Source organism: Arvicanthis niloticus, chromosome 20, assembly GCF_011762505.2.
Source record: "Arvicanthis niloticus isolate mArvNil1 chromosome 20, mArvNil1.pat.X, whole genome shotgun sequence".
NCBI classification, from domain to species: domain Eukaryota; kingdom Metazoa; phylum Chordata; class Mammalia; order Rodentia; family Muridae; genus Arvicanthis; species Arvicanthis niloticus.
The window spans coordinates 34391064-34415007 of NC_047677.1; the positions used below are offsets into that span (position 1 = coordinate 34391064).

Below are 23944 nucleotides of genomic sequence, written 5' to 3' on the forward strand. Positions count from 1 at the left end.
CTCCACCCATCTCCGACCCCTCTCCCCGGACCCATCCCCCACCACAACCTTCGCCAAAGCCCCAGGCTCTCTCTAGGCAGCTCTGCCCTCGTTGTCCCGGGGACCCTGCGGCGGACCGGCACTGGGCATGCTCGGGCGGCAGCGGGCCGGGCGGGTCGCCGCGCCTCCACCTGGCTGTCCCGCCCCCCGCAAGCCAACCGCGCAGCACCTGGCGGCGCCCGGCAGGGGGAGGAGACGGCGCGGGGCGGCGCTGCGCGTTCCCGAGCCGGGACCCAACTTTCCCCCCCACTTTCCCTCTCGGGGGTGCAGTCCCTGGATCGGGGGTTGAGGAGACGCCGACCCGTGCACAGAACCGAGTTCCTGGAAGGAGGAGCGCGCGGCCGCCCACCGTATGGCCTGTTCGGGCACCTCGTCCCCAGTGGGCGCGGGGAGCCCCGATCTTGAGCAGGTGAGCGCCTCCCACCTGTGGCTGCCTCTTCCCCCTCAATCCCCAACTCATGCGGCGATGGTGGGCTGAGGTTGGGATCCCAGGAGACCAGGGGACACGGGGACCTTGCGGGAGCCCTGTGTTCCTGCATGGGGGCCTGGGGCGCCTGGGAGGGGACACTGACTCTGCTCATCGCTGGTTCTCGCTGCTCCCAGACTGGACCGGAGTTTGGCACCCGCCCGATGCGTGAGCTCCTAGCGGGCGCTGCAGCCCCAGCGTCCCCAGGGAGTAGGGAGACGAGTACGCGGGGCTTCTGTTCCGAGCATTTGCTCGGAAAAGTAACTCCGGGCGCGGGGCACAGCGCGGGCCCTGCTGCGACTGGCGTCTTTGGGTTTGGTGTTCACCGCCAGGCCGAACTTGCCTGAGGACACGATCCTTGTCCACTGCAGCTTTAACGGGAAGTCACCTGGCTGGGAAAGTTAACCTTCAGTTCGGATTTCTTTTCTTTTTCTTTCTTTCTTTTTTTTCCCTCCCTCTTTGAAGGTGAGTCGATAGACTTCTCGGGAGCGGAGGGGCAAGGCAGCATGCTTTCGAAATTGGGGCATAAAAATGCAGAGCCCTGGGGGTACGGTAGCAGTGCCAAGGGGAGGCTCAAGGTGGGTTCTCCCCGCCCCCCACCTCTGGCATCTGAGAGCAACTTGCGCCAAGGGAAAACAAAAAAAAAACAAAAAACAAAAACACCAAAGAAACCAAACCAGGTGCTTGAGGAATACAACAGTAGCTTCCCGTTTCTTTCCTGCCGCCCCACAGACCTTGCTCCCTGGGGCTGTCAGCTTTATAGGCACCGAATAGGGTAATGCGTGTTTGTGGAATGCCTCCTGAAGGGGACCCGAGAAATCTTAGCTATCCTGGGGTGGGGGTGGGGCTGGGCGCGCGCGGAGGTTGTGTGTATGCGTGTAAGGAGGAGAAAAGTAATTCTTTCCCTTAACTTTTGAGACTAAAAAATTATGTGTACCTTCATGATCTACTTTAGGAAAACGACAAATAACTACATGTAAAACACACACACACACACCCTGGAGCAGGCTCGAAACATCGGTTTACTTAGCTTGACATCTGTTAGCTCATTCCTGACTTTTCTTTAGTTTCACCCCCCCCAACCCCCCTTCTGTACCCCGCCCCAGGAATCTAGGACGCTTAAAAAGACCCACCAATCTTCGCAAAATAAGTGTGTGTGTGGAGGGGGTGCGCGCGCATTTTCTTGCAATCTGATTCTGAGTTTTGATTTTGTTTGTTGGAGAATAAGCGTGGCCTGTCTAAATTTAGAAGTGGTCACGTTCTTGTTCTCTTAGAAATTGTCTTACCTCCCTGAGGGTTACACCGGTTCTCACTGCAGGAGAGTGGCTAGTCCAGGTAGGCGTCGGTAGGGAGTCTGAGGAAGGCAGCAGGCTCAGGGGAAGGCAGACTGCTGCCCCAGCACTTCAGGCCTCAGTAGAATCTGCTGACCTGGGCTCAACCCAATGCATCCTTAGGAGGCACATGCTCAATGCTGGAAGGGAACACAAAACCGTTTCTAAAACGGCGCGATCTGGGTACTTTTCTAATCCAGCGACTCATTGTGTAGGAGGCCAGGTTCTCTTGGTTCAGTCAGCTGAGGGTGAAGACTGGACCGGAGCTGACTGTTAACTGGCGATGTTCCTGATAGATCCTTTTGTTAAGACATAAATAAGTAACGTTTCCTTTATCTGAACATTGTGTGTTAGGCTCCACACTTGAACACTGGAGAGAGAGAGAGAGAGAGAGAGAGAGAGAGAGAGAGAGAGAGAGAGAGAGAGAGAGAGAGAGAGAGAGAGAGAGAGAGATCCTCTGATCCTCTGATCCTCTGATCCTCTGATCCTCTGTTTGGAATTCAGGGTAACCTGGAATCCTGAGTCTGTTTGCATTTCCATGGAGGTGGCTATACCAGCCTTGTGGTTTTTTTCTTTGTTCAGGACCTAGTTGTATTTCCTTTCAGAGTGATTAGTCAGCTCAGAAAGCCAGTGGGTTCTGATAACTGAAGAGAATATGAGTGTTCTGTTTCTAGGTGATTTTTTCCCCGTATAGATTACCTCCAATCGGTTAATTATTTAAGAGAACCCACTGGGGGGAAAAACTTTGATGTGTGTCTGTGTGCTGGTCAGAGGACAACCTCAGGTGTCGGTCCTTGTCCTCTACCTTGTCTGAGACAGAGTCTTCTGTTTGCTGTTGTGTATATACCAGGCTAGTTGCCCCCAGAGTTTAAAGGCATTCTCCTGTCTCCGACTCCCATCTCACCATAGGTAAGCTGGGGTAACAGATGAGGTAGCATCATGTCCAGCTGCTTGACCTGTGCTCTTGGGATCTGAACTCAGGTCAGTCATGTACAGCAAGCATTTTCCCCCTGGGTGCTATCTTCCCAATCTTCAAAAAGATCCAATTTTTTGTTTGTTTTTGTTATTTTGTTTTTTCGAGACAGGGTTTCTCTGTGTAGCCCTGGCTGTCCTGGAACTCACTCTGTAGACCAGGCTGGCCTCGAACTCATCTGCCTGCCTCTGCCTCCCAAGTGCTGGGATTAAAGGCGTGCGCCACCACCGCCTGGCCATTTTTTTTCTTTTCTTTATTTATTTTTTCAGTTTTTCTTTTAAATGCACAAATTGCATATATTTTTCATCCTGCATGTTGCTGTAGTTGTGGAGAAATATGATCTAAATTGGAGATGATGGGTCATTCTACCCTATACATGCCATTTTAGTTCATTTTAATAGACTGGTGGATATTAAGAAGAATGACTGCCCGGTGATTTTTGTATGAGAGTAATTCTGAGCTAGAACATGATCAAATATGCTTTGATCGTTGGCCTTGCTACTGTTTTCCCAAACCTCCACTTACTAAAACTTAGCCTTCTGAAAAGACCAATGGCACTATTGACCTTGGCCAGGCTTGGTGTGACCTTCCCTGTGCATGCTGCCTGACCTGTTCTTATGTTCCTGATCTCAGCCCTTGCCAGTCTGAATGATAGTGACATGCTGGTTTAACACGAGGAGACCTGGAACAATGGGGCTTTTTAATTGCAACCTTTCCTCTCTATACAGTATAATGTGAAAACACTTTTAAATTTTATTTACCTTTATTTTATGTGCATTGGTGTTTTGCCTGCATGCTCGTCTATGTGAAAGTGTCAGATCGTGGAGTTGCAGATGGTTGTGAGCTGCCATGTGGTCCTCTGGAAGAGCAGTCAGTGCCCTTAACCACTGAGCCATTTCTCTAGCCCCGAAAACGCTTTTCAAATATTAAGTTACATTCTATTCTATAGACCTCATTCCTTTACCAAGACAAGATCATGGATGCTCTGGATTCCAGACTAGCCTTGAACTTGCTGCACACTCCGACCTCGGTCTCCTGAGTGCTGGGATTGTGAATGGATGTATTCCTCTTGACTGGCATTAATTAGGTTTTGAACTTTCTGTGATATCTGCCTACCTTCTAGTAGGCCTTTTTGTTTTGTTTTGATATATTTTTTTAGCATGCGGGGGATCAAACTCTTACAGGTGCTAAGCCTGAGCTCTATGGAGTTTTGAGCCCCCTCTTAGGAATGCTGTTGTGTCCAAAGCCTGGCTAGTTATTTGTTGGAGACTGGATGTATTATTAGGATTATGGGTAGTCTGTCTTTGAGGATACTGTATACATTTTCCCCGACTGGACTCGAAGAGACATGGGTAACGGCTCTGGAATCCTCAGTTCTGCCTGAAGCCACCTTGGGTACTTGCTTCAGCATGCTGGAGCGTGGGAAAACTCTCCCAATGGATTCCTCTACTCAAAGGGTCATCGATATTTCCCAGAAATCCACTTGGCTTCCGGTTTGACCAGGCAAGTGTGACTAGTGATTTAAAAAAAAAAATGAGATATGATTCTTTGATGTTTTTAGGGAATTAACCCTCAGCTTCCTGTCTGGAGAAGTCCTAAGGGCATTACTTACCAACGGGTAAGAGGCAAATAACCACATGAAACGTATGTTTTCAGCTTCGACAGGATAGTGTTTTCCCCAGAATAACTGTCCCCACCATCTGGTAGAATCTGTTAACAATCCCAGGCGACATCACTTTTAAGACGTGAAGTAAACTATTCTGTCATTTCTTTGAACAGGCAGACTCCTCCCATTTCCAGATAATTCTAAGGAAAGGGGGCTCCCGGAGAACCAGTCTGAGTGTGAACTTTGATCCTGGCCTGCAGGAAAAAGAGGTTGAACCAGAGTTAATTCTGGTGTTGTCGTAGACTGAAGACCGTGGGGCTTCTTACTGCTTTGGAAACGCTGTTTCCCAGACATGTTTCAAAGATAACCTTGGTGACTCAGCAGCAGCTGGGCTGCCCCATTAGCGTGCAGCAGAATTCCTGGACGCGGCAGCTTCTCTTTATCTTTGAAGCAGGTAACAACTAGGGGTAAAATAAGTTTGAAATTCAGTCATAGATAAAATCTGTTCTTGTGTTGTATGTCTATTTGTTGAACTTTCTTTTTTTATTTAGTACTAGTTAAGTACCAGAAATGTAATTAGCCCTTAATAAAACAGTTGATTAAATAAATACAGAGGATTCGGGGAGGAGACCTTTCTTGTCCCGTGTTCTTTTTCATGTCTCTTCATTCTTAGCTGTCTGGAAGAAAGTTTCTTTTTTTTCTTTTTTTTTTTTTTTTTTCGAGACAGGGTTTCTCTGTGTAGCTCTGGCTGTCCTGGAACTCACTCTGAAGACCAGGCTGGCCTCTAACTCAGAAAGCCGCCTGCCTCTACCTCCCAAGTGCTGGGGTTAAAGGTGTGCGCCCCTGCCGCCACCACCACCACCTGGCAGAAAGTTTCATTTTCAAAGCCTCAAACTCACTTTTTCTTTGTCTTGTTTCTCTCCTTCCCTCTCCCCTTCCCCCCTCCCTCCCTCCCCCTTCCCCCTCCCTCCCCCTTCCTTTCCCCTCCCCCCTCCTTCCCATTCCCTCCCCCTCCCTCTCCCTTCACCCCCTCCTTCCCTTCACCTTTTCCCTACCTTCCCCTCCTTCCCACTTCCTTCCCCCCTTCCCCTCCCCCTCTCCTTCTCTTCCCCTTCCCTTCCTCCCCCTCCCTCCCCCTCCTTTTTTTTTCACCCCTCCTTTCTTTCCCCCTCCCTCCCCCTCTCTCCCCCTTCACTCCCCCTTCACTCTCTTCTCTCTGGGGGGGTGGACAGGATAGAAATCATCCTTATAGGAACAAAAGAACCTCGAGTGGAGATCAAAGACAGAAGGAACTGACCGCTCTCATTTGTGATCAGCCATAACTGTCTTCTAGAAGTCCTTGCATGTCAGTACTCTGTATCTGTCTCACAGCATCAGTCATAGGTACTTGGAGTGCACTGAAGTAAAGCAAGGTGTAGGAGTGACTGGTTCCTGATCCTTCTGAGTTAGTAACTGTCAGAGCTGTGTGGGGCTGGGGAGTCAACAGCCTCTCCTGCCGCCTGTGGAAGCACTGACCACTGACCAGGCAGTTGTTCTGGGAAACCACTGGCATTGGTTGTCAGGTTAAGTGGTTCTCTATGACCCAGAAGTTTCTATTTCCATGGGTGGGTATGGAATGTGTTATAGGTCTAACTCTAAGATTTGTCTCTCACTGCTGTGCTGGGAGTGGTATCAGGAACGGAAAGGGGAGGCAGTTCTCTTCTTCCACCGTTATATGGGTTCTGGAGATTGAAGTCAGCTCATCAGATTTTCCTAGTAAGTGGTTTTACACCCCTCGGTCCTCTCAGCTAGGCCAGTAATGGACAGTAAAGGCTGGACCTTGGGTGGGAGAAGAACAGGAAAATGGCAGCTGCACATGGCGAAGCAAGCTCGTGTGTGGCTCTTAAGAACGTAGCACGGAATGGAGAAAGTAAGAACATGGGGGCTACAGGTACTACACTACTTGTGTGAGCTAAATTTCATGTGCCTAGCTGGCCTAGGCGGTACAGACATATACTTGTAACTACTAGAGAGACTGAGGCAAGAGATAGTTAGCTCCCAAGAGTGAAGCTGTCCTGTATTAGTTAGGGTTCTCTAGAGGACCAGAACTTATTTTTTTTTCCTTTCATTAAATTACTTATGTATTCATTCCACATTGCAAACACCCCCTCCCCAATCACCCCTTCCCTTCACATCTGAGAATGGGAAGGTCCCCACCTGGGTACCAACCCACCCTGGTACCTCAAGTCAATGCAGGACTAGGCACATCCTCTTCCAACTGAGGCCAGACATGGCAGCCCAGATAGGTGAACAGGACCGACAGGTAGCCAACAGAGTCAGGGTAAGACCATGCTTTAGCTATTGGGGGACCAGACTCCAAGGTGTGAGTTGATGCAGGACGCTTATTCGTGCAGCTCCCTAAAGCAGCTTTCTCTCTCTTTGTTAGTGGACATCTTGTACTCCAGTTAGGAATCTGAGTCATTAGCGAGGCCATGTCCTGTCCTTAAGAAGTACACATCCTCTCAGTTCTGCCTGGGAACAGCCTTGTGTTTTGGTTTAGGGATGGCTTGCTTTTCCCTTGAGCTACTGGTTCAGTTTTCTCAAATGTCTATTTCCTTCTGCCTTGTGATGGGGTGATACAGATGATCCGATTGACAGCATCTAGAACAGCCTAGGAGACAAAGCTCTGGGCTTGTTTGTAAGGGAGGTTTTTAGATTGAGTTAATTATATGGGGGGGGGACCTACCCTGACCCTGAGGGACAGTGAGTAATGCCATACACTAGTTCTGTACCCAATATAAAAGGGAAAGCCAGCTAAGTCTCAGCATCTACCTCTATAGTTCCATCCTTAGAAGCCATGTGACCAGCAGCCTCATACTTACGATGCCGTAATGTGTGCAGTAAAGCCTAATTTAGTTGCCAACCTTGACATGCCTGGAGAGAGGGAACCTTCATTGAAGAATTGGCTCCATTGGATGGGCCCATGAGCGTGTCTGTGGGGGGCTTTTGTTTGTTTGTTTTTTATTTCTAATTAATGTAGGAGAGCATGGCCCACTGTGGGGGATATCAGTCCTAGGCAGGTGGGCCCGAACTGTATATAAATGCTAGCTAATAAGGAGTCTGGGAGTAAGCCAGTAAGTAGTGTTTCTCCATGCATCAAGATCTTGCTTTGAGTACCTGATGGAGCGTCCTTCATAGATGGACTGTAACCTGTAAGCTAAATAAATCCCTTTCTCCTCCAGTTGTTTTATCAAAATGGCAAGAGAAATAAACTTGGATAGGACACATGCCGTCCCCACCTTGATGGACTGAACCTCAAATCCTCCCTATATTTCCTGCCTTTAAATTCTCCCATGACGGGGTACAAACCTCTTTTCTGTTCTATCTGTGGTGGTTTGTATATGTTTGGCCCAGGGAGTTGGCACTATTAGGAGGTGTGGCCTTGTTGGAGTGGGTGTGGCCTTGTTGGAGTGGGTGTGGCCTTGTTGGAGGAAGTGTGTCACCGCAGGGGTGGGCTTTGAGACCTTCCTCCTAACTACATGGAAGCCAGTCTTCTCCTAGTGGCCTTCAGATGAAGATGTAGAACTCTCAGCTTCTCCTGCTCCATACCTGCCTGAACACTGCCATGCTCTTGCCTCGCTGGTGATAACGAACTGAACATCTGAACCTGTAAGCCAGCCCCAATTAAATCTTGTCCTTTATAAGAGTTCCCTTGGTCATGGTGTCTGTTCACAGCAGCAAAACCCTAACTAAGACACTACCCCTCTCCTTATTTGAACTTTCAGACTCCTGGCAGTCCTTCGGCCCCGCCTCACATGCCTTCTTCCCACCAGCCTTTATTTACATTTTCCAGTATTGTAGCATTTCTTAAACAGCCTTCTCTGGTGGCATTTGGTGTGTACTAATGGGGTGACTCCTTTACTCTTGTCTCCTAGGGACAGTGGGCTCCTGGAGGGCACACTTATGCTCTCATCTTTTTAAAAATGGCTTTACTTATGTTTTTGAAACCATCTCACTGTATATAGCCCTAGCTGGTCTCAAACCAGCTATGATGACTATCCTCTGAATGCTGGGACTAAAGGTGTGCACTGTCACACCCAACCTAAGTCATTGCCTGTTGGACAACAGGTATTTCTGTGGTTTCCTTGGGGCAGGGTTGACTTTCTTTTGACCTTCAAGAACCTTAAAAATTCAATTTGAATCCATTGAAGATAGAACGTTTTGAAACTAGAACTCTTCTTGACAGTATGTGTAAGTTCTACAGCAGTGGACTCTCACTGCAACTCTGCCTTGGGCAAGCGAAATTAACGTCTCAGAGAGTCACCTCTTCTTTAAACAAAGGTGCAAAGCTCATGTTATTGTTACTGAGTTTTACTCTGGATGAATATTTGTGTTAATATATGTTAATGAGATGCATTTCCACTGTTTTTTATCTTGGTAAGAAGGCACTGTTCTCATAAAGTCTCCGCCAGGGAACATTAGATTCTTTCGTCTGAGCTTCCATCTCTACTCGTTTTTGTTTATGTGTTGTTTTGCTTTCATCATGCAGTGGAGGTAATTTTTCTGTGAGGTGGTTTTCCAGATAGAGATTCTTGAAAGAATTATCTGATGATAAGACGGAGGGAGTCCATTCTTCTGCCTTGGAAAGATAGTAGCCAGAGTCTGGTGATGAAAGAGATTTCATGAGAGAGGCAAACAGCATTTCTGACCTCTTCTTACAGCTCCAGACCCAGGGCTCAGTTCTTCTAATGGGTCAGTACAATGTAAAAGTGCAGAGCATAGCATGTGACGCTGCAATTGAAGTCAAGAGATGTGTAGGAGAAAGGAACTATGGTACTGTGATAGGGTTCTGTCTCTCATATACAAGTGTGCAATGAGTCCTCACATATGGAAGAATGGGCTAAGGACACAGGAAAGGAGGATTCTGAGTAAGTGAGTGTGCACCTCATACCTCATACCTCATAGAGCAGGAGAAACATTGGCTAATAGTGCAAGAAAGGATGTTAAATCATTCATTCTCTGTTCTCTCTCTCTCTCTCTCTCTCTCTCTCTCTCTCTCTCTCTGTGTCTCACTCTCACACACACCCACCCATACATACACACATATATACATACACATACACACACATACACACAAACACGTACATATACATACATATAAAACATACATACATATACAACATACACACATGCACATACATACACACACATGCACATACACAAAACACATATATATCCATACACACATGTACACACATGCATATACACATGCAGACATACACATAACATGTATACACACACATATACACACATACACGTATATACATGCATACACACATAGATATTCACATAGATAGATATTCACATACACACATATACACACATACACATATACACATATGTACATGTACATACACACACATACATATACATACATGCACATATATATTACATACACATAAACACACATATACACACATGCACACATATACACACATGCATGTGTGTTCTTTCCCCTAGCACTGCTGTCCCGAGTGACAATTTGTGCAATGGTTTTGGTGGTAAACTTGGGCATATTATTTATCCACTGAAACAGAATAAAAACAGGCCTGCCCTTTGTTCCAGTTTTGTGAACTTCTGTTGCAGAAGTTAAGAGATATTTTTAAGGATGTTGGTTCCAGCCATGCTTTTAAAGTAAAGACGCTGGGAAACAAACATCTTAACAGGACTTGGGGAATGTACTGTTTACTCAATCTAGAAATTAGTTAGAGGGATGTGTGGTAAAGGAAGAGGATGTCCCCCAATTATTTTTAAGAGAAAAACAAAGCACAGAGTAATGGCTATAAGATAGTATGATTCTGAGAACAAAAAGAGAAAACGAACAAAGGTCTGACATTTGCATGTAGATTGTTGTTAGTTTTTCTTAGAGTGATGAAATTTTGAGGACAGCGTGAAATTATCACCTTTCCTTTCTGCTGTTTAGTTTTATATATTGAATGGAGCATGCATTTTGTAAGAAGTCCAATAAATAAACAAAAAATCCAATTAAGAAACAGCTAGCTTTTTATCATTGATGGGCCATAACCTAGTCAGTCACCAGGGAAGAGGGAACTGCAACTGGACGATTGCTTTTGATCAGATTGGCCTGTGGACAAGTCTGCGGGGCATGTTCTTGATTGCCAGTTGATATAAGGTGGCCAGGCCCACTGTGGGTGGTGCCATCCTTAGTCAGGCGCATCTGGTCTCTTAGAAAGATAGCAGAAAGTGAACAGGAATCCTTCGCGGTCTCTGCTTCAGTTCCAACGTAAGCTTCTGCCCTGACTTCCCTTAATGATGGACTGTGACCTGGATGCATAACCTTCTCCTCACAGTTGCCCCTGGTCAGTGTTCATCACAGAAACAGAATTAAACCGGATCAAACACTTAGCAGCTGTTCTCTTGGCTGACATTCACGGACATACATTTTTGTACCGTCGTTACTGTTTTGTTTAATACCGTTTACATGGTTAAGGACTTCCGTTCTCCGTGACGGTATCTGGTGTTTGTGGAAGTCTTATCAGTGTTAATTAAGATTCCCAGTGGCTCTGCACAGGCTCATGAGCTCCACACTGAACAGAACCGCAGCATGGCGAACTCTTGTTTGGATGTTGCTACTGTTGGCATTTAGTCTAGGCTCCGCCCCACAGTTACCTGGCAACAGCCAGGCGTGCCTGACTCACTATAAAAGGGGCTGCTTGCTCCCCCCTCTCCTCTGCCTTTCTCTCAACTCTCATCTTTATGTCCTGAATAAATTCTATTCTATTCTATACTATATTATACCATCAGTCCTCTGTCTGTATGGCTGGGCCCTCAGAGGCATCCCCTTCCCCCACACCTTATTGCACCTCCACCAAACATATCTCTGGTTTCCTTTTCATTTTATAAAACACAACAGCTTCTGCAGTCATATACCAGTAGGGTAGAATTAATGCTTTTGGGCAGTGTGCGTGTGTGTGTGTGTGTGTGTGTGTGTGTGTGTGTCTGTGTGTCTGTGTGTCTGTGTGTCTATTCCATGCCCAATATTGGGTATCCAGATTTTCATTTGTTTCCATTCCAGGGAGGTAAACTATTTGTTTCACTGGTTTTAGCCAGGGTTTCTTGTGTCCTGTGCTGAAATAAACCTCAATACATAGTTAAAAATATCCTTAAAGTCTTGATCCTTGAGCCTGCCCTCTGTGAATGTTCAGATTACAGGCAAGTATCAAACCTAGTTTATGGGGTGGAGTTCTGGGGTTTCTGCCTGCTAGGGAAGTGTTTCACCAACTGAGCTGCATCTCTGACACCCCTTTCTGGTTTTAATCCTTTTCCCTAAATTTAAGTTTAAATTTCAAAATAAGATTTTTCCTCCAAATATCATATCGATAAATCAGAAACATAATTAAGTAAATGGCAAGCAAACCAGATTCTTTTACTGCTAAACAACCATGCATGTGTCACCAAACTGGTGACAATCCTCTCATCTTCTGGTACGCTTTCTTCTAAGTCATTCATTGAGGATATTTCCTACACAGAAGTAATGAAAGAGGAGGGGTTTGTTTATTGAATTAGTTTTTCGAGACAGGGTCTCTCTATGTAGCCCTGGCTATGCTGGAACTAAGTAGACTGGGCTGGCTTTGAACTCACAGAGGTCCACCTGCCTCTGCCTCCCAAGTGCTGGGATTAAAGGCGTGCACCACCACGAGGCCCAGTATAGAAGAGGGTTTTTAAAAGTGAAAGACAGAGTCAAGTGTGCACCACTAGACCATGTAGACTTACATCTCCACTTTCTCTTCTGGAAAATGGGCGTGGTCAGCAGCCTTAAGTTCTCTGAGGGTCTTTGCAAGCATGAAGTTTAGAGCCTGGAGCTCTGTTCACAGTAGGTCCTTCCTATTGCTAGATCCTTAAACATTTCTTCTATACTCATTACATACACAGTCCATGCTTTGTGCAAGATGAGCCTTTTTTCTGACCTGGCTCACTGGCATCAAAAGGCCAGCCTGCTCCCAGCTAAAGGGGACACTACCAGAGTGCTGAGCACATTGGAGTCCTTAATATTGTTCTAATGCCTGAGAGGGACCAATCCCTCAACTAACCAGAGCCCAAATACAAATGTTTATGGTGCTGAGGTGGAGCGCACATCAAAGAGGTGTGTGTTTCTTAGGCTCCCTTTATCTTATGAATATAACAACTTCCTTTGAGGAGGTCTGCAGGTTGGAATCTAACCCATTTGCATTGCCAGTGACATGGGTAGAGCGTGGTCCCTCACTGATGGGCATCACAGCTTTACTTTGAGATGTGATTGCACCATGTAGAACTCATTGTACCATCCATTTAGATGGGGCTTCTCATTATTCCTAACGTTGATGCTTTCTGTCCTGTAAGTGCATGTGTCCTATTTAAAGAGATTTTCTTGTAGACAGTGTCTTTTTTAATCTTTATTTTACCTTTATTTTATTCATTTATTTTAAAAGATTTTATTTATTTATTTATTTATTTATTTATTTATAACCTATATGTACATGTGCCTGAGTGTCTCTGCACTTGAGCAGGCAGATGCCCACAGAGGCCCGAAGAGGTGTTCATCCCCTGGAACTGGAATCACAGGCAGTTGCAAACTTCCACATGTATGTGGAGCCCTGAATCCAGGTCGTCTTCTGAAACAGCCAGTGCTCTTAACCACTGCACACACGCTCTCTCCCTAGCCCAGAGTTTCTGTTTTTAATTTGGATATTTAGATCCTTCATGTTTAGGATAATTATATCATTTTGCTACTTTTTTGGGGTCCTTATTCTTTGTCTTAATTTTATATCTTATGAGTCTGTTCTCTCTCCTATTAGTATTTAGGCTATACTTCTTTAGGTATATTTAGAGTTTGCAAAAATAAGTTTACAACTAATACATTTTGTTTTCCAGTATCAATGTGCTGTCATTTAGACCCTGAAAGTGTCCCTTCCCCCCTTCCTCATAACATGGCTGTCGCTCATCCTTCATCTCATTGGATTACCCAGATGCTGATAATAAACTCCAATCATATGATAATAAGCTTGAATTGACTGTACCCTACAATCATTAAACCGAGTGATACTATATTCTCTCCAGAGTTGCCTTCGGGTAACTGCTTACCTGCCAGATTGCTGAAGAGCAAGAAAAATTAGGAGCCGGAGAAACGGCTCAACAAAGAGTGCCTTATGCTCTTCCAGGGTCCCCAGTTCAATTCCCAGCACCTGTAAATTCAGCTTCGGGGGCTCTGACAACCTCCTCTGGCTTCCAGAGGCTCTCACATGCATACTCTGAAACACACATCTACACTCTCAAGCACACATGCATACACTCACAATACTCTCACACATACACACATACACTCACAGTTACACACATATACTCATACACTCACATACCACATACACTCACACTTACACACACACTCACATATATACACACACATACACTCACACACACATACACTCACACATACACATGTACACTCATAATATATACTGTCAAACACATACACTTACACTATACACACACATACACACATACACACTCACACATACACATATATGCTCACAGAAACACACATACACATACACTGTCACACATACACTCACACATATACACATACCTCTCACATACACATATACACTCACACATACACATGTGCATTCAATATATACATACACTCACACATACATACATTCACACACACATACACTGTCATACACACACATATATAGTCACACTTACACACATACATACATACATACACTACACATACACACTCACATACACACACTCACACAAATTCACACACATTTTAAAAATCCTTAAAAACTGCTTGAAGAATAAGTAATGGTAAAGATTTTATTTTACCTTTATTTATTCATTGTTTTCTTTTCTCTAAGTATCGTTATAGTTTTTATTTAAGAATTAGAAAATATTTGGAGAACTACATACCAACAAATTGTTGATATTAAATAGACTGGTTTCTATTATTTGTACCATGGGATCGATCAGACCAGACCAGAAAGAGAAAGATCCACCACGTGTCCTATGACTATCCCAGTTTGTGGAGAGGTCAGAGGGCAACTTGTGAGAGTTAATCCTCTCCTAACAAGTGGGTGCTGGGATCGAACTCAAGCATTGGGCTTGGTAGCAGGAGCTTTTACTTGCTGAGCCAGGCTGCCAGACAATCTTTATGTTTTAAGACTTTTAAATATTTATGCCACTCTCTTCCCATATAGTTTCTGAAGGTGATTCCAATATAACCTTAACTATGCTTGTTTTGAGACGGGATCCCACCACATAAACCGGGTTTGCCTAGGACTCATTATGTTGACCAGGCCAGCCTTGAACTCACAGAGATGAGCCTGCCTCTGTCTCCTGAGCTTTGGGATTAATAATATGCACCACCATGCCCTTCTAATTTTCACTCCTCTAGGTAAAGCATTTATTTATCCTGGGTTTAGGGCATGACTCAGGGGAGACACTTGATACTTGTTCTTCTGGGTTTCTCTGAGCTTCCTGGATCTGTAGCTTGCTGTCTATGGTTAAATTAAAAAGAAACCTCAGCTGTTGTTTCTTGGAATATTCACGTCCTTGGCTCCCCGTATTTTCCTGTCATTCCGTCTATGTTAGGTCTTCGTGATTATCCCGCGGTTACACAATTTCTTCTCCGCTTTCCCATTTGTAGGAGTTTCTATAGCCATCTTTGAATTCAATGATTTTTTTTTTTTTTTTAATTTGTATTCTGTTTTCTCTTGAGTCCTCCAGAGTGTTCCCAACCACTGTCTCGGTGTGCCTTCTAGCCTGTTCAGTATTTCCTCATGATTCTTTTAAGTTTCTGGGTCCCTGCTTGTATGAGCAGGGTGAAAGCTCCGGTTTATCTAGATGCTTGTTGTCTTGGTTCATTAGATCATTATTGTATGTGATAACTTGATTGGGGTACAGGATGCCCAGGTCACAGTTAGAGGTCACTTCTGGTCCTGTCTCTTACAAGGCTTGTGTGGGAGATAAGCGTCTCTTACTGTGCACAGAGAGGCATCTTCCCACACAGGAAGTTACACAGCAGTTACAGACCGTCCTGTTAAATGGGCAGTATGTACCCTACAGGTCCTTGCTCTTTTGACACCGCAACCTTCTTCCACATCCTCAGCAGATGGCCCCAAATTTCAGCTGAGGACAAAACATCAGGCTCTGGGTTTTTTTTCCCTCTAATTTGATTAATTTTGATGTTTGTTGTCTCTCTTTCCTTTATGTCAGCTAAGCTCAACAGTTCCTCTAGTTCAGTTTAGTTCAACAGCTTGTCTTTTTGAAGAATTAACCCCCCTTGTTTCAACTGATATTTTCATATTTTTCTTTTAGTCTGTATTTTGTTAAACTGGGTCCTGGTACCTATTGTTTCTGCGGATGTGTGGCTTGGTTTGTTCTTGTTTTCTTAGACCTTCAGAAGAGACGTTTATTTTCTTGCTGATTTTTCCATGCAGGTCCTCAAGAGCTATTGTTTGTCCTTTTTTTAAAGTCACCTTGGCCGCACCTCTAAGCTTTGGCTAAGCTGTGTTTTCATTTTCATTTAATTTTAGGAATTTTCTATTTCCCCTGCAGATCATTTAAGAGTCTGTTGTTGAATCTCGTTGGTGGTTTTGTTTTTCGTTTTTTATGTGGTTTTGTTTTTTGCTTGCTTTTGATTTTTTTTTTCTGTTTGATCCTATCATGCAGAATGAATTCTTTCTTTTCCCTTTTCTGTATTTTTTTTTTTTTTTTTGTATTTGTTAAGATATGCCTTATGGTCCAAAATGTGATCTAGTTAATAGAAAGTTCCATGGGGGTACTGAGAAGAATTTGTATTCCACAGCTATTAGATAGAATATTCTATAGGTATCGGTTGAGTCCATATGACCTGTGGTCTGTTCTAAGTCTGAAGTTTTCTTGTTGATTTTTTTTGTCTGCATTATCCATCAGTGTGTGGGGGGTGTTAAAGTCACCCAGTATCAGTGTATCTAGATGACTCATCTGTCACTTTATGTCCAGTTGAATCTTAAAAAATGAAACTAAGTGCACCGATATTGCATACATATACATTTACAATGGTCCAATTTCCTTAATGTATTGATTTCTTTATTAATAAACAGTCACATGTTTTATTTGTACAGACTTGTATTTATCTCAACGTATACTTTCCCAGTTGTATGTAGTTATTACTGCTTGTTGGGTTCAGTTTACTTGATATATATACATATAGATATATACACACATACATATATATTCACATATACAAATATACATATATATTTATATACATATAAATACACATTCATATACATATATGCATATATATACACATATACATATGTATTCATATGCATATGTAGTTATATACATACATACATACATATCATACATGTATATTCATGTACATATATATATATTCATTTGCTTGCAACTAACAACTCCTTATCTCATTCATAAGAGCAGTAAGTAATCCACATTCAACTTCCTTGTCCAGTAATTCAAATGAAAAACCCAAAAAAGATTAGTAAAGAAAAATGTAGGAATTGACACCTCCCCCTAAACTTTTTAAAAACATGTTTAAGGTTGAAAAATGCTTTAAGTTTATAATTCCTGATAGGAAACATTATCTGAATGAATACCCTGAACAAACCTCGATAAAATGTCTCAGCCACATTTGATGCAGAAGGAAAGTGACTATCTCGGAGAGTCACAGCTCTCCTGATGAGGTCAGAGATACACTGTTTTTGTTTAAATTTATTCATCTCATGTGTATGAGTGCTCTGCTGCATGTACATCTGCCTGCCAGAAGAGGGCAGCAGATCCCATTACAGATGGTCGTGAGCCACCATATGGTTGCTGGGAATTGAACTCAGGACCTCTGGAAGAGCAGTCGGTGCTTTTAACCATTGAGCCACCTCCCTAGCCCACTGGTTTGTATTATTGCAGCACCTAGTAAGTGAGCTAACCTGCTGTTCATTCAGTAAGGGCTTTCTTTGACATTATGATTGACTTCCAAACTTGGCTGTCAATATGCTGATGAGATCCATAACTCTGATATTTTGATAAATATGTTCTGGGTTCTGGGCCACATCCTAGAAAGCCACCATGACTTCAGGATCCTGAGTAGCTATAAGAACCTCTGATCACTGAGGGTTTCAGCAAGTCCAGGCATTCCTGACATTCCTAGCATGACCCCTCCCATTCCGGGCTTGTCTCCAGGGAAATTACCAGGCATTTCCCCCAGGAAAACCACCTGGAAAAGAGCCACACCGAGCTGGATTGTCTTCTGGATGCTTAAAGCTTTCTTATTCTCCTCTCAAGCCTCCTACACCTTTTCTATTATTTTTATCTCTTCCTTGTCATGTTTTCGTTCATACTTCCGCTGACTTCAGCACATTTTTGAGCCCGACATTGGACTTCTTTCAGCATTTCACTGGCATCCTTGTAATCCAGTTTACAGGCAAGGGTAGGATCATGGGCTGCTGCTTCTCAGTGACCCAGGAGTCTGTGTGCTTTTCCTCGCCATTTGTATGGCTGAGCTGAATCAGGGTTTATTTCAGTGGCTCTGTTATGGCCTGGTATGGAAGTATTTGGCATACCATGGTCTGTTCAATTCCCAACAACCACATGGTGGCTCACAACCATCTGTAATGGGATCTGATGCCCTCTCCTGGTGTGTGTGAATATACTCACTTACATAAAATATGTGTGTGTGGGGGGGGGTGGGGGGAGGGAGGAGAGGATGTGCTTCCTGAAGGAGAGAGCATGGGAGGTATGGATACCCTACTATGCATAAAGCTAAATCAGAAGAAAATATTAAAGAAGGAGAGAAAGATAATAAGACAGAGGAAAACAAAGACAGACAGACCATCAAGTGAAGAGAGTGATCTAGAGACCGACAGTGATGCCCCTCAAGAAATGGGCATACCTAGTAAAATAAAACATTTTTAAAGGGTTAAGATTTTAATCTTAGGGCTGGAGAGATGGCTCAGTGGTTAAGAGCACTGATTGCTCTTCCCAGGGTATGCTGGCCCATTCTTGAATACCATCACTTTGGAGGCTAGACAGGCAAATTGTCCTGAATTTGATGCTAGCTTGGACTACAGAGTGAGACCTTATCTCAAAACCAAACACGTTTTCTGGCCAGCAAGATGGCTCAGTGGGTAAAGGAGCTTGCTGCTAACCTTGACAACCTGACTTTGATCCTCAGGATCTGAGAGGTGGAAGGGGGAAACTGAACTGAGTCCTGCAAGTTAGGCTCTGATCTCTGTAATTATGCCTGTGTGTGTGTGTATACATATGTGTGTGTGTGTGTATATATATATATACACACACATATATATAAGCACAAAATAAATAAATGTAATTAAATTTATTTTTAAAAGTTTTATCAACTCTGAAGAGTCCATAGATTATGGAGTATTACCTGCGATCTAGTTCTAATTTAAAAAAATAATCTCTTGTGCCAGGTGCAGTGGTACACACCTTCAGTCTCAGCCCTTGGGATGCAGAGCTTGGTCTACATAATCATAAATCAGCTTGGTCTACATAATGAGTTCCAGGCCAGCCAGCGCTACATAGTAAGACCCGGTCTCAAACAAACACAAACATAAACAAACAAACAAATAAATAAATATCTTTCAACTCTTTGTACCTAAGTTGTATTTTGGACAGGTCTAGTCTTTGTTAAGAGGCAACTAGTGGCCAGCCTTTCCACTGAATTCCAGTAAATTTGAAACTGGAACCACGACCACCTGTCCTAGGGATCTGGATTCTTACTTTCAAAGCTTGTGTGTGTCCTATTTTCAGAGAATTGTTCTTGGGAACGGTCAAGAGGAGCGCCCTGCTCGAATTCTTCCGTTCTCTGACTTCGGGACTATTAGCCTTTGCTGTTTTAGGGCTCACCGCTACTCTTTGTGTGTTGTGAAGTTCCGAAGACTCGCCTGTTGATTGATGTCAGTGCTGTTCATATTCCAATCAGCATTGATTAAAACTGAGAGGATTGATTTGGGTGAGCCAGGAGGAGGATCTATTCCACACTGGGCGGAACTTGAGCACCAGAAGACCTCAAAGCCCGCCTACACAATGACACACTTCCTCCAACAAGGCCACACCCCCTCCAACAAGGCCACACCCCTTCCAACAAGGCCACACCTCCTAATAGTGCTGTTTCCCATGGTTCAATCATATTCAAATCATCACACATGGCTAGGAAGACTGAAAAGAGATGAGCTACCTGCTATTTGTCTCATGGAGCTTGCTGCATTATTGGGTTTTGCTTATCCTGTGATGAAAAAAAGTTGGCTTTTGGAGGGGCAAGAAGATATGAGGGCATGCTACTGCTGCGTTCTGAAGTCCTCAGAGTCAGGGAATATTAGCATGTGTTTGTTATGTGTAAAGATGAGTTTTATTTTGACATTTCATATGAGTACAGAATGTTCTAGCTACCCACTCCAACAGCCCCCTGTGCCCCACCTCCATATCCTCTTCCAATCTAGTTCCCCTTCCCCTTTCATAACTTTTTGTCATGTGACCCAGAGTCTATTATGGTTATTTATAGTATCATGGCAGAGGTGTAATTTATGTGAGTTTGGGCCATTTACCTCACTGAAGAAAATCGTTTACTGAGGTCTTCCCATGTGTACTTAGATTTGTCCATGATTTTTTTAAAAATTTATTTTTATTTTATATGCATTGGCATTTTGGCTGCATGTATGTCCCCGTGAGGGTGTTGGATCCTCTGGAAGTAGAGTTACAGACAGTTGTGAGCTGCCACGTGAGTGCTGGGAATCGAACCAGTGTCCTCTGGAAGAGCAGTCACTGCCCTTAACTGTAAACGTATCTTTTATGCTCCTATTGTCATTGTCATCTTGGAGGCTTCCTGTCCCTTATTTGATATCCTAGACCTAATCCTGGAAGCTTCTAGCCTTCATATAATCTTATGAGATAAGGCTTATCCATATAAGCCTATCAGACTTACTACTGTTGAATAAACTCACCCTTTCTTTCTGAATTCTGGCTGGCTAGTTCAACTTAGTTGTTCTGGCTCAAACTACTCTCCAAGATAACTGATTCAATATGGTTTCTCTCTCAGTCTCTGACTTTTTGCACTGCTTGACCTCAAACTGACTCTGGCAATCTGTTCTAATCTTCTGGCTCCTTCTCATTCTCTTGCTCACTCTGTGTCTAGTTTGTTCTGTCTCAAATCTGTCTCTGTAAAACTGTCCCAGTAAAACTGCCTTCTTCCTCTGTCTCTCCTCTCTCTCTGTATGGCTCTCTTAAGTAGCTTGTCTGCTCTCTGCTCTTGTAAGAGTTGGGCATATCCTATTCTGTCAAATCTTTCTCTGATTCATCACTTTCAAACACAGCTGCTTCCTTCTACAAACTAACTTTACTTTCGTTGTTTGGAATTAAAGGTGTGTACTAAGGGCGTGCCTGTGTTCCTGCCATAGGGATTAAAGTGCGTCCTAAGTCTGAGCCGCACCACAACAAGACACAAGTTGTTTTTTTCCCCCAGTAAACAACACAATCTCAGGGTTCTCAGTGTGATCAAATAGTCTGCAACATTTAACCACTAACTCATGTCTGTACCCCCCTTTGTTCATGGTTTTAAAAATCTGGTTGAAACTAGTTGTTTAGCCTGATTTCATTTTCCTGTTCTCTTAAACGTTGTGTTTTATAAGTGTTCTTGCTATCTAATAGACACTTTATCTAGACTATTTAAAATCATTTTATCTATTCCCTCTGGGCATGGTGGCACATAACCAGCGTTCTATTACTTGGGAGGCTGAGGAAGGACCAGCATCAGTTTGAGGCCAGCCTGGGCTACCTGTTATACATTGTCTCAAAGCAAAATATGAACTTAAACAACCAACTGAAATTATCTTAACTATTCCTGTTCTTCTAAAAAATCTTTGAGGGAAGTCTTTCAGTGTAGCATGAAAAACTCTGTTTTTCTTTTCATCGGGATTACTTTGAATCCATAGATTAATTGTGGGAAGAATTGATCCAGGAAAAAAAAAAAAGGCTGTTTTCTTGGAATTTTTCTCTCTGTTTGTGAATAGGATTGCCCTACAGTTTTCTTTATTCTATCTGCATGTTCTACCTCATTGTCAGGTCTGGAACAGTTGTGGTTAATCGGGGTCCTGTGTTTTTTGTAATTTTTCCCTCACAGGCCTTGCTAGGTTTCCTACCCTCACCTAGCCTCTTATCTAAGGAGATCCTTAGTCTGTCTTCACGGCTTGCCTAATCTGCTCTCGATTCCCCAGAAAATCATTCTCTGATCTCACTTCCCATTACAAACAACATTGAACATTTGAAAATCTATTGCAAATGCCTTTTAGGTCCCAGGAAGTTTTACAAACCCTTCCTTTGTTGTGATGTCATTTCTGTTTAACAAATAACTCTTGAGCCAAAGGCGGCCACTTGACTATACATTAAAGCCCTTTGGAACGGAGTTGCCTTAGTTACAGGGCCTGTTAATTGTTAAGGGAAGTGAAGGTTTTTGACATCAAACGTCTCTTCTGCCTTACATGGACTTTTTGGGAGGAAGTTTGGCTCTTATGCTTTGTAAACGGGTCCCTCTGCCTGGATAAGGAGCCATCTCTGAATTTCTACGCTAAGGAAAAGTAAGCACTAAATACTTAGGTTAATTGGCGTGCTCATTCCTCAGGATGGTGGAACTTCCTTTGGGTTCTCTAGAAGCAGCTGCGACATCTCTCTTACCAGACAAAGCATCTCGGTCTCCGACAGCTCAGAATGTTCTCGAGAGGAAAAGCATATGACGTATTCTCACTCCAGAACATTAATGGTCATTTCCTAGTAACCAAGGGAGGGACTTTAAAATGCTGCCCTCCTTTAACCCAAGGTTTTGCCCTTCTTTCTGCTGGAACAGTCAGTGGCAGGAGGAGAGTGTTGGCCCACAATGAAGGCAGTGGTACATGCCTTCACTCCCGGACTTCAACACAGTGCTGATCGTGTTCCTCTGTAGTTACTGTTAATATTTTTCTTCTTCGTCCTGATTTTACACTTACTTTCACTCTGTGTGACGCCTCTGAAGCTTCTGCGGACTACATGATCAAGAGTTAAGGAGTCAGAACTATACAGAAGTCGAGGAAGCCCGTAGATCTTGCCTCTTGTTTGTAACCAATGGATTTCTAGTTTTGGCAGTGAAGTCCCAAGAGGGAGATTGTGCTGGAGAGGCAAGCCTACTTATGAACGGTCTTCCAAATGACTTTCAAGGTTACGACATTTCTGGTTTGCTCCCCTTTTGAAATAAAGACAGTGCTGCACAGAATGTTCCCTCGGATGCCGTCAGGCTGCTGGCTTCTCTTTCCTACCCTGATACTGATGGAGATCCCAGTATGCTTGACCAAAATTGGCAACTGTCCAGATATTGTTGGGTCCGTTCATCCCTCTGCCAGCTAGATTCTATGTTGACTTGACACAAGCTAGAGTCATCTGAGAAGGAACATCAGTTGAGAAACTGCTCCTACCAGATTGACCTGTGGGCAAGCCTGTGGTGTATTTTCTTGATTGATAATTGGTGTGAGAGGGTCCATATCACCTGGCTTATTGATCCTGGGTGCTATAAACAAAACAAAACAAAACAAAACAAACAAACAAACAAACAACAACAACAAAACAGACTGAGCAAAGCCATGAAGAGCAAACCACTAAGTATCCCTAAAGCCCACACAGGTCAACCTGGTGGGTAGTTTCTTAACTGAGGTTACTTCTCAGATGACTCTAACTCTCGTGTCAAGTTGACATAAACTCTAGCTGGCAGAGGGATGAACCGACCCAACAGTTTCTGTATCAGTTCTTGCCTCCAGGTTCCTACCCTGTTCTTGCTCTCACTTGGCTCAGCAATGGAGTATGACCTAAGATTTATCATCTGAAATAAACCTTTTCCTTCCCAAGTTGTTTATAGCATGGTGTTTTATCACAATAACAACAGACATTTGACCTTGCAATTTCTAATGGACAGATATGCCATCAGACATTTATTTTATGTTTATTACTGCATGGATATTATACTCACCATTAACTGATGTTAAACGCAATTAATTCTCTGGAGAGTTGGTTCCTAAGTAAGTTGGTTCCTAAGCAGAACCTTCAGTACCAGAACGGAGCTGCGTGGACTTTAGCAGTGGCTGATGCTACTGTGGCTTCTAACAGATGACTTTGTGACTTTTACTTTGGACCCGCTGTCTAACCTCTCCCAGCCTCTGTGTTCTCGTTTGCAATGTAGCCATGATAAATGATTGTCTTTTGGGGCATGGTCTTCATTTCTGCCCTCCGTTTCCTTCTATTCCTTTCCTGCCATCACCACCTGCATGTGATGGGTTGTCTTCATTGTGGACTCGGTCTGATTAAGAAACACCTCAAACATTAGTGAAGATCTGCCTTGAATGTGGTTGGGAGCATCTCCAAGCCCTGCTTGGGTCCCCGATCCACCCAGATATGAGCCGACAGCCATCGACAGCCACCAACAACTTCGTGCCTTTTCTATGATGCTG

At 43.8% G+C, this 23944-nt stretch overlaps 1 protein-coding gene, 1 long non-coding RNA gene and 1 pseudogene across 2 annotated transcripts in view; 1 reads left to right on the top strand and 2 right to left on the bottom strand.

The window, feature by feature from the left end:
* Window positions 1-2279, bottom strand: part of LOC143435282 (uncharacterized) — a 43246-nt gene extending 40967 nt beyond the window's left edge. Inside the window, exon 1 of the long non-coding RNA XR_013105426.1 lies at window positions 1792-2279. This is a non-coding gene — a long non-coding RNA (uncharacterized LOC143435282). The remainder of the gene's footprint in view (window positions 1-1791) is intronic.
* Window positions 105-23944, top strand: part of Ank3 (ankyrin 3) — a 606272-nt gene continuing 582432 nt past the window's right edge. Inside the window, exon 1 of the mRNA XM_076916989.1 lies at window positions 105-448. Coding sequence (XP_076773104.1) covers window positions 392-448 — 57 coding nt within the window. The 5' untranslated portion in view covers window positions 105-391. The remainder of the gene's footprint in view (window positions 449-23944) is intronic.
* LOC117724245 (putative protein FAM10A5 pseudogene) lies at window positions 17423-18020 on the bottom strand (annotated as a pseudogene).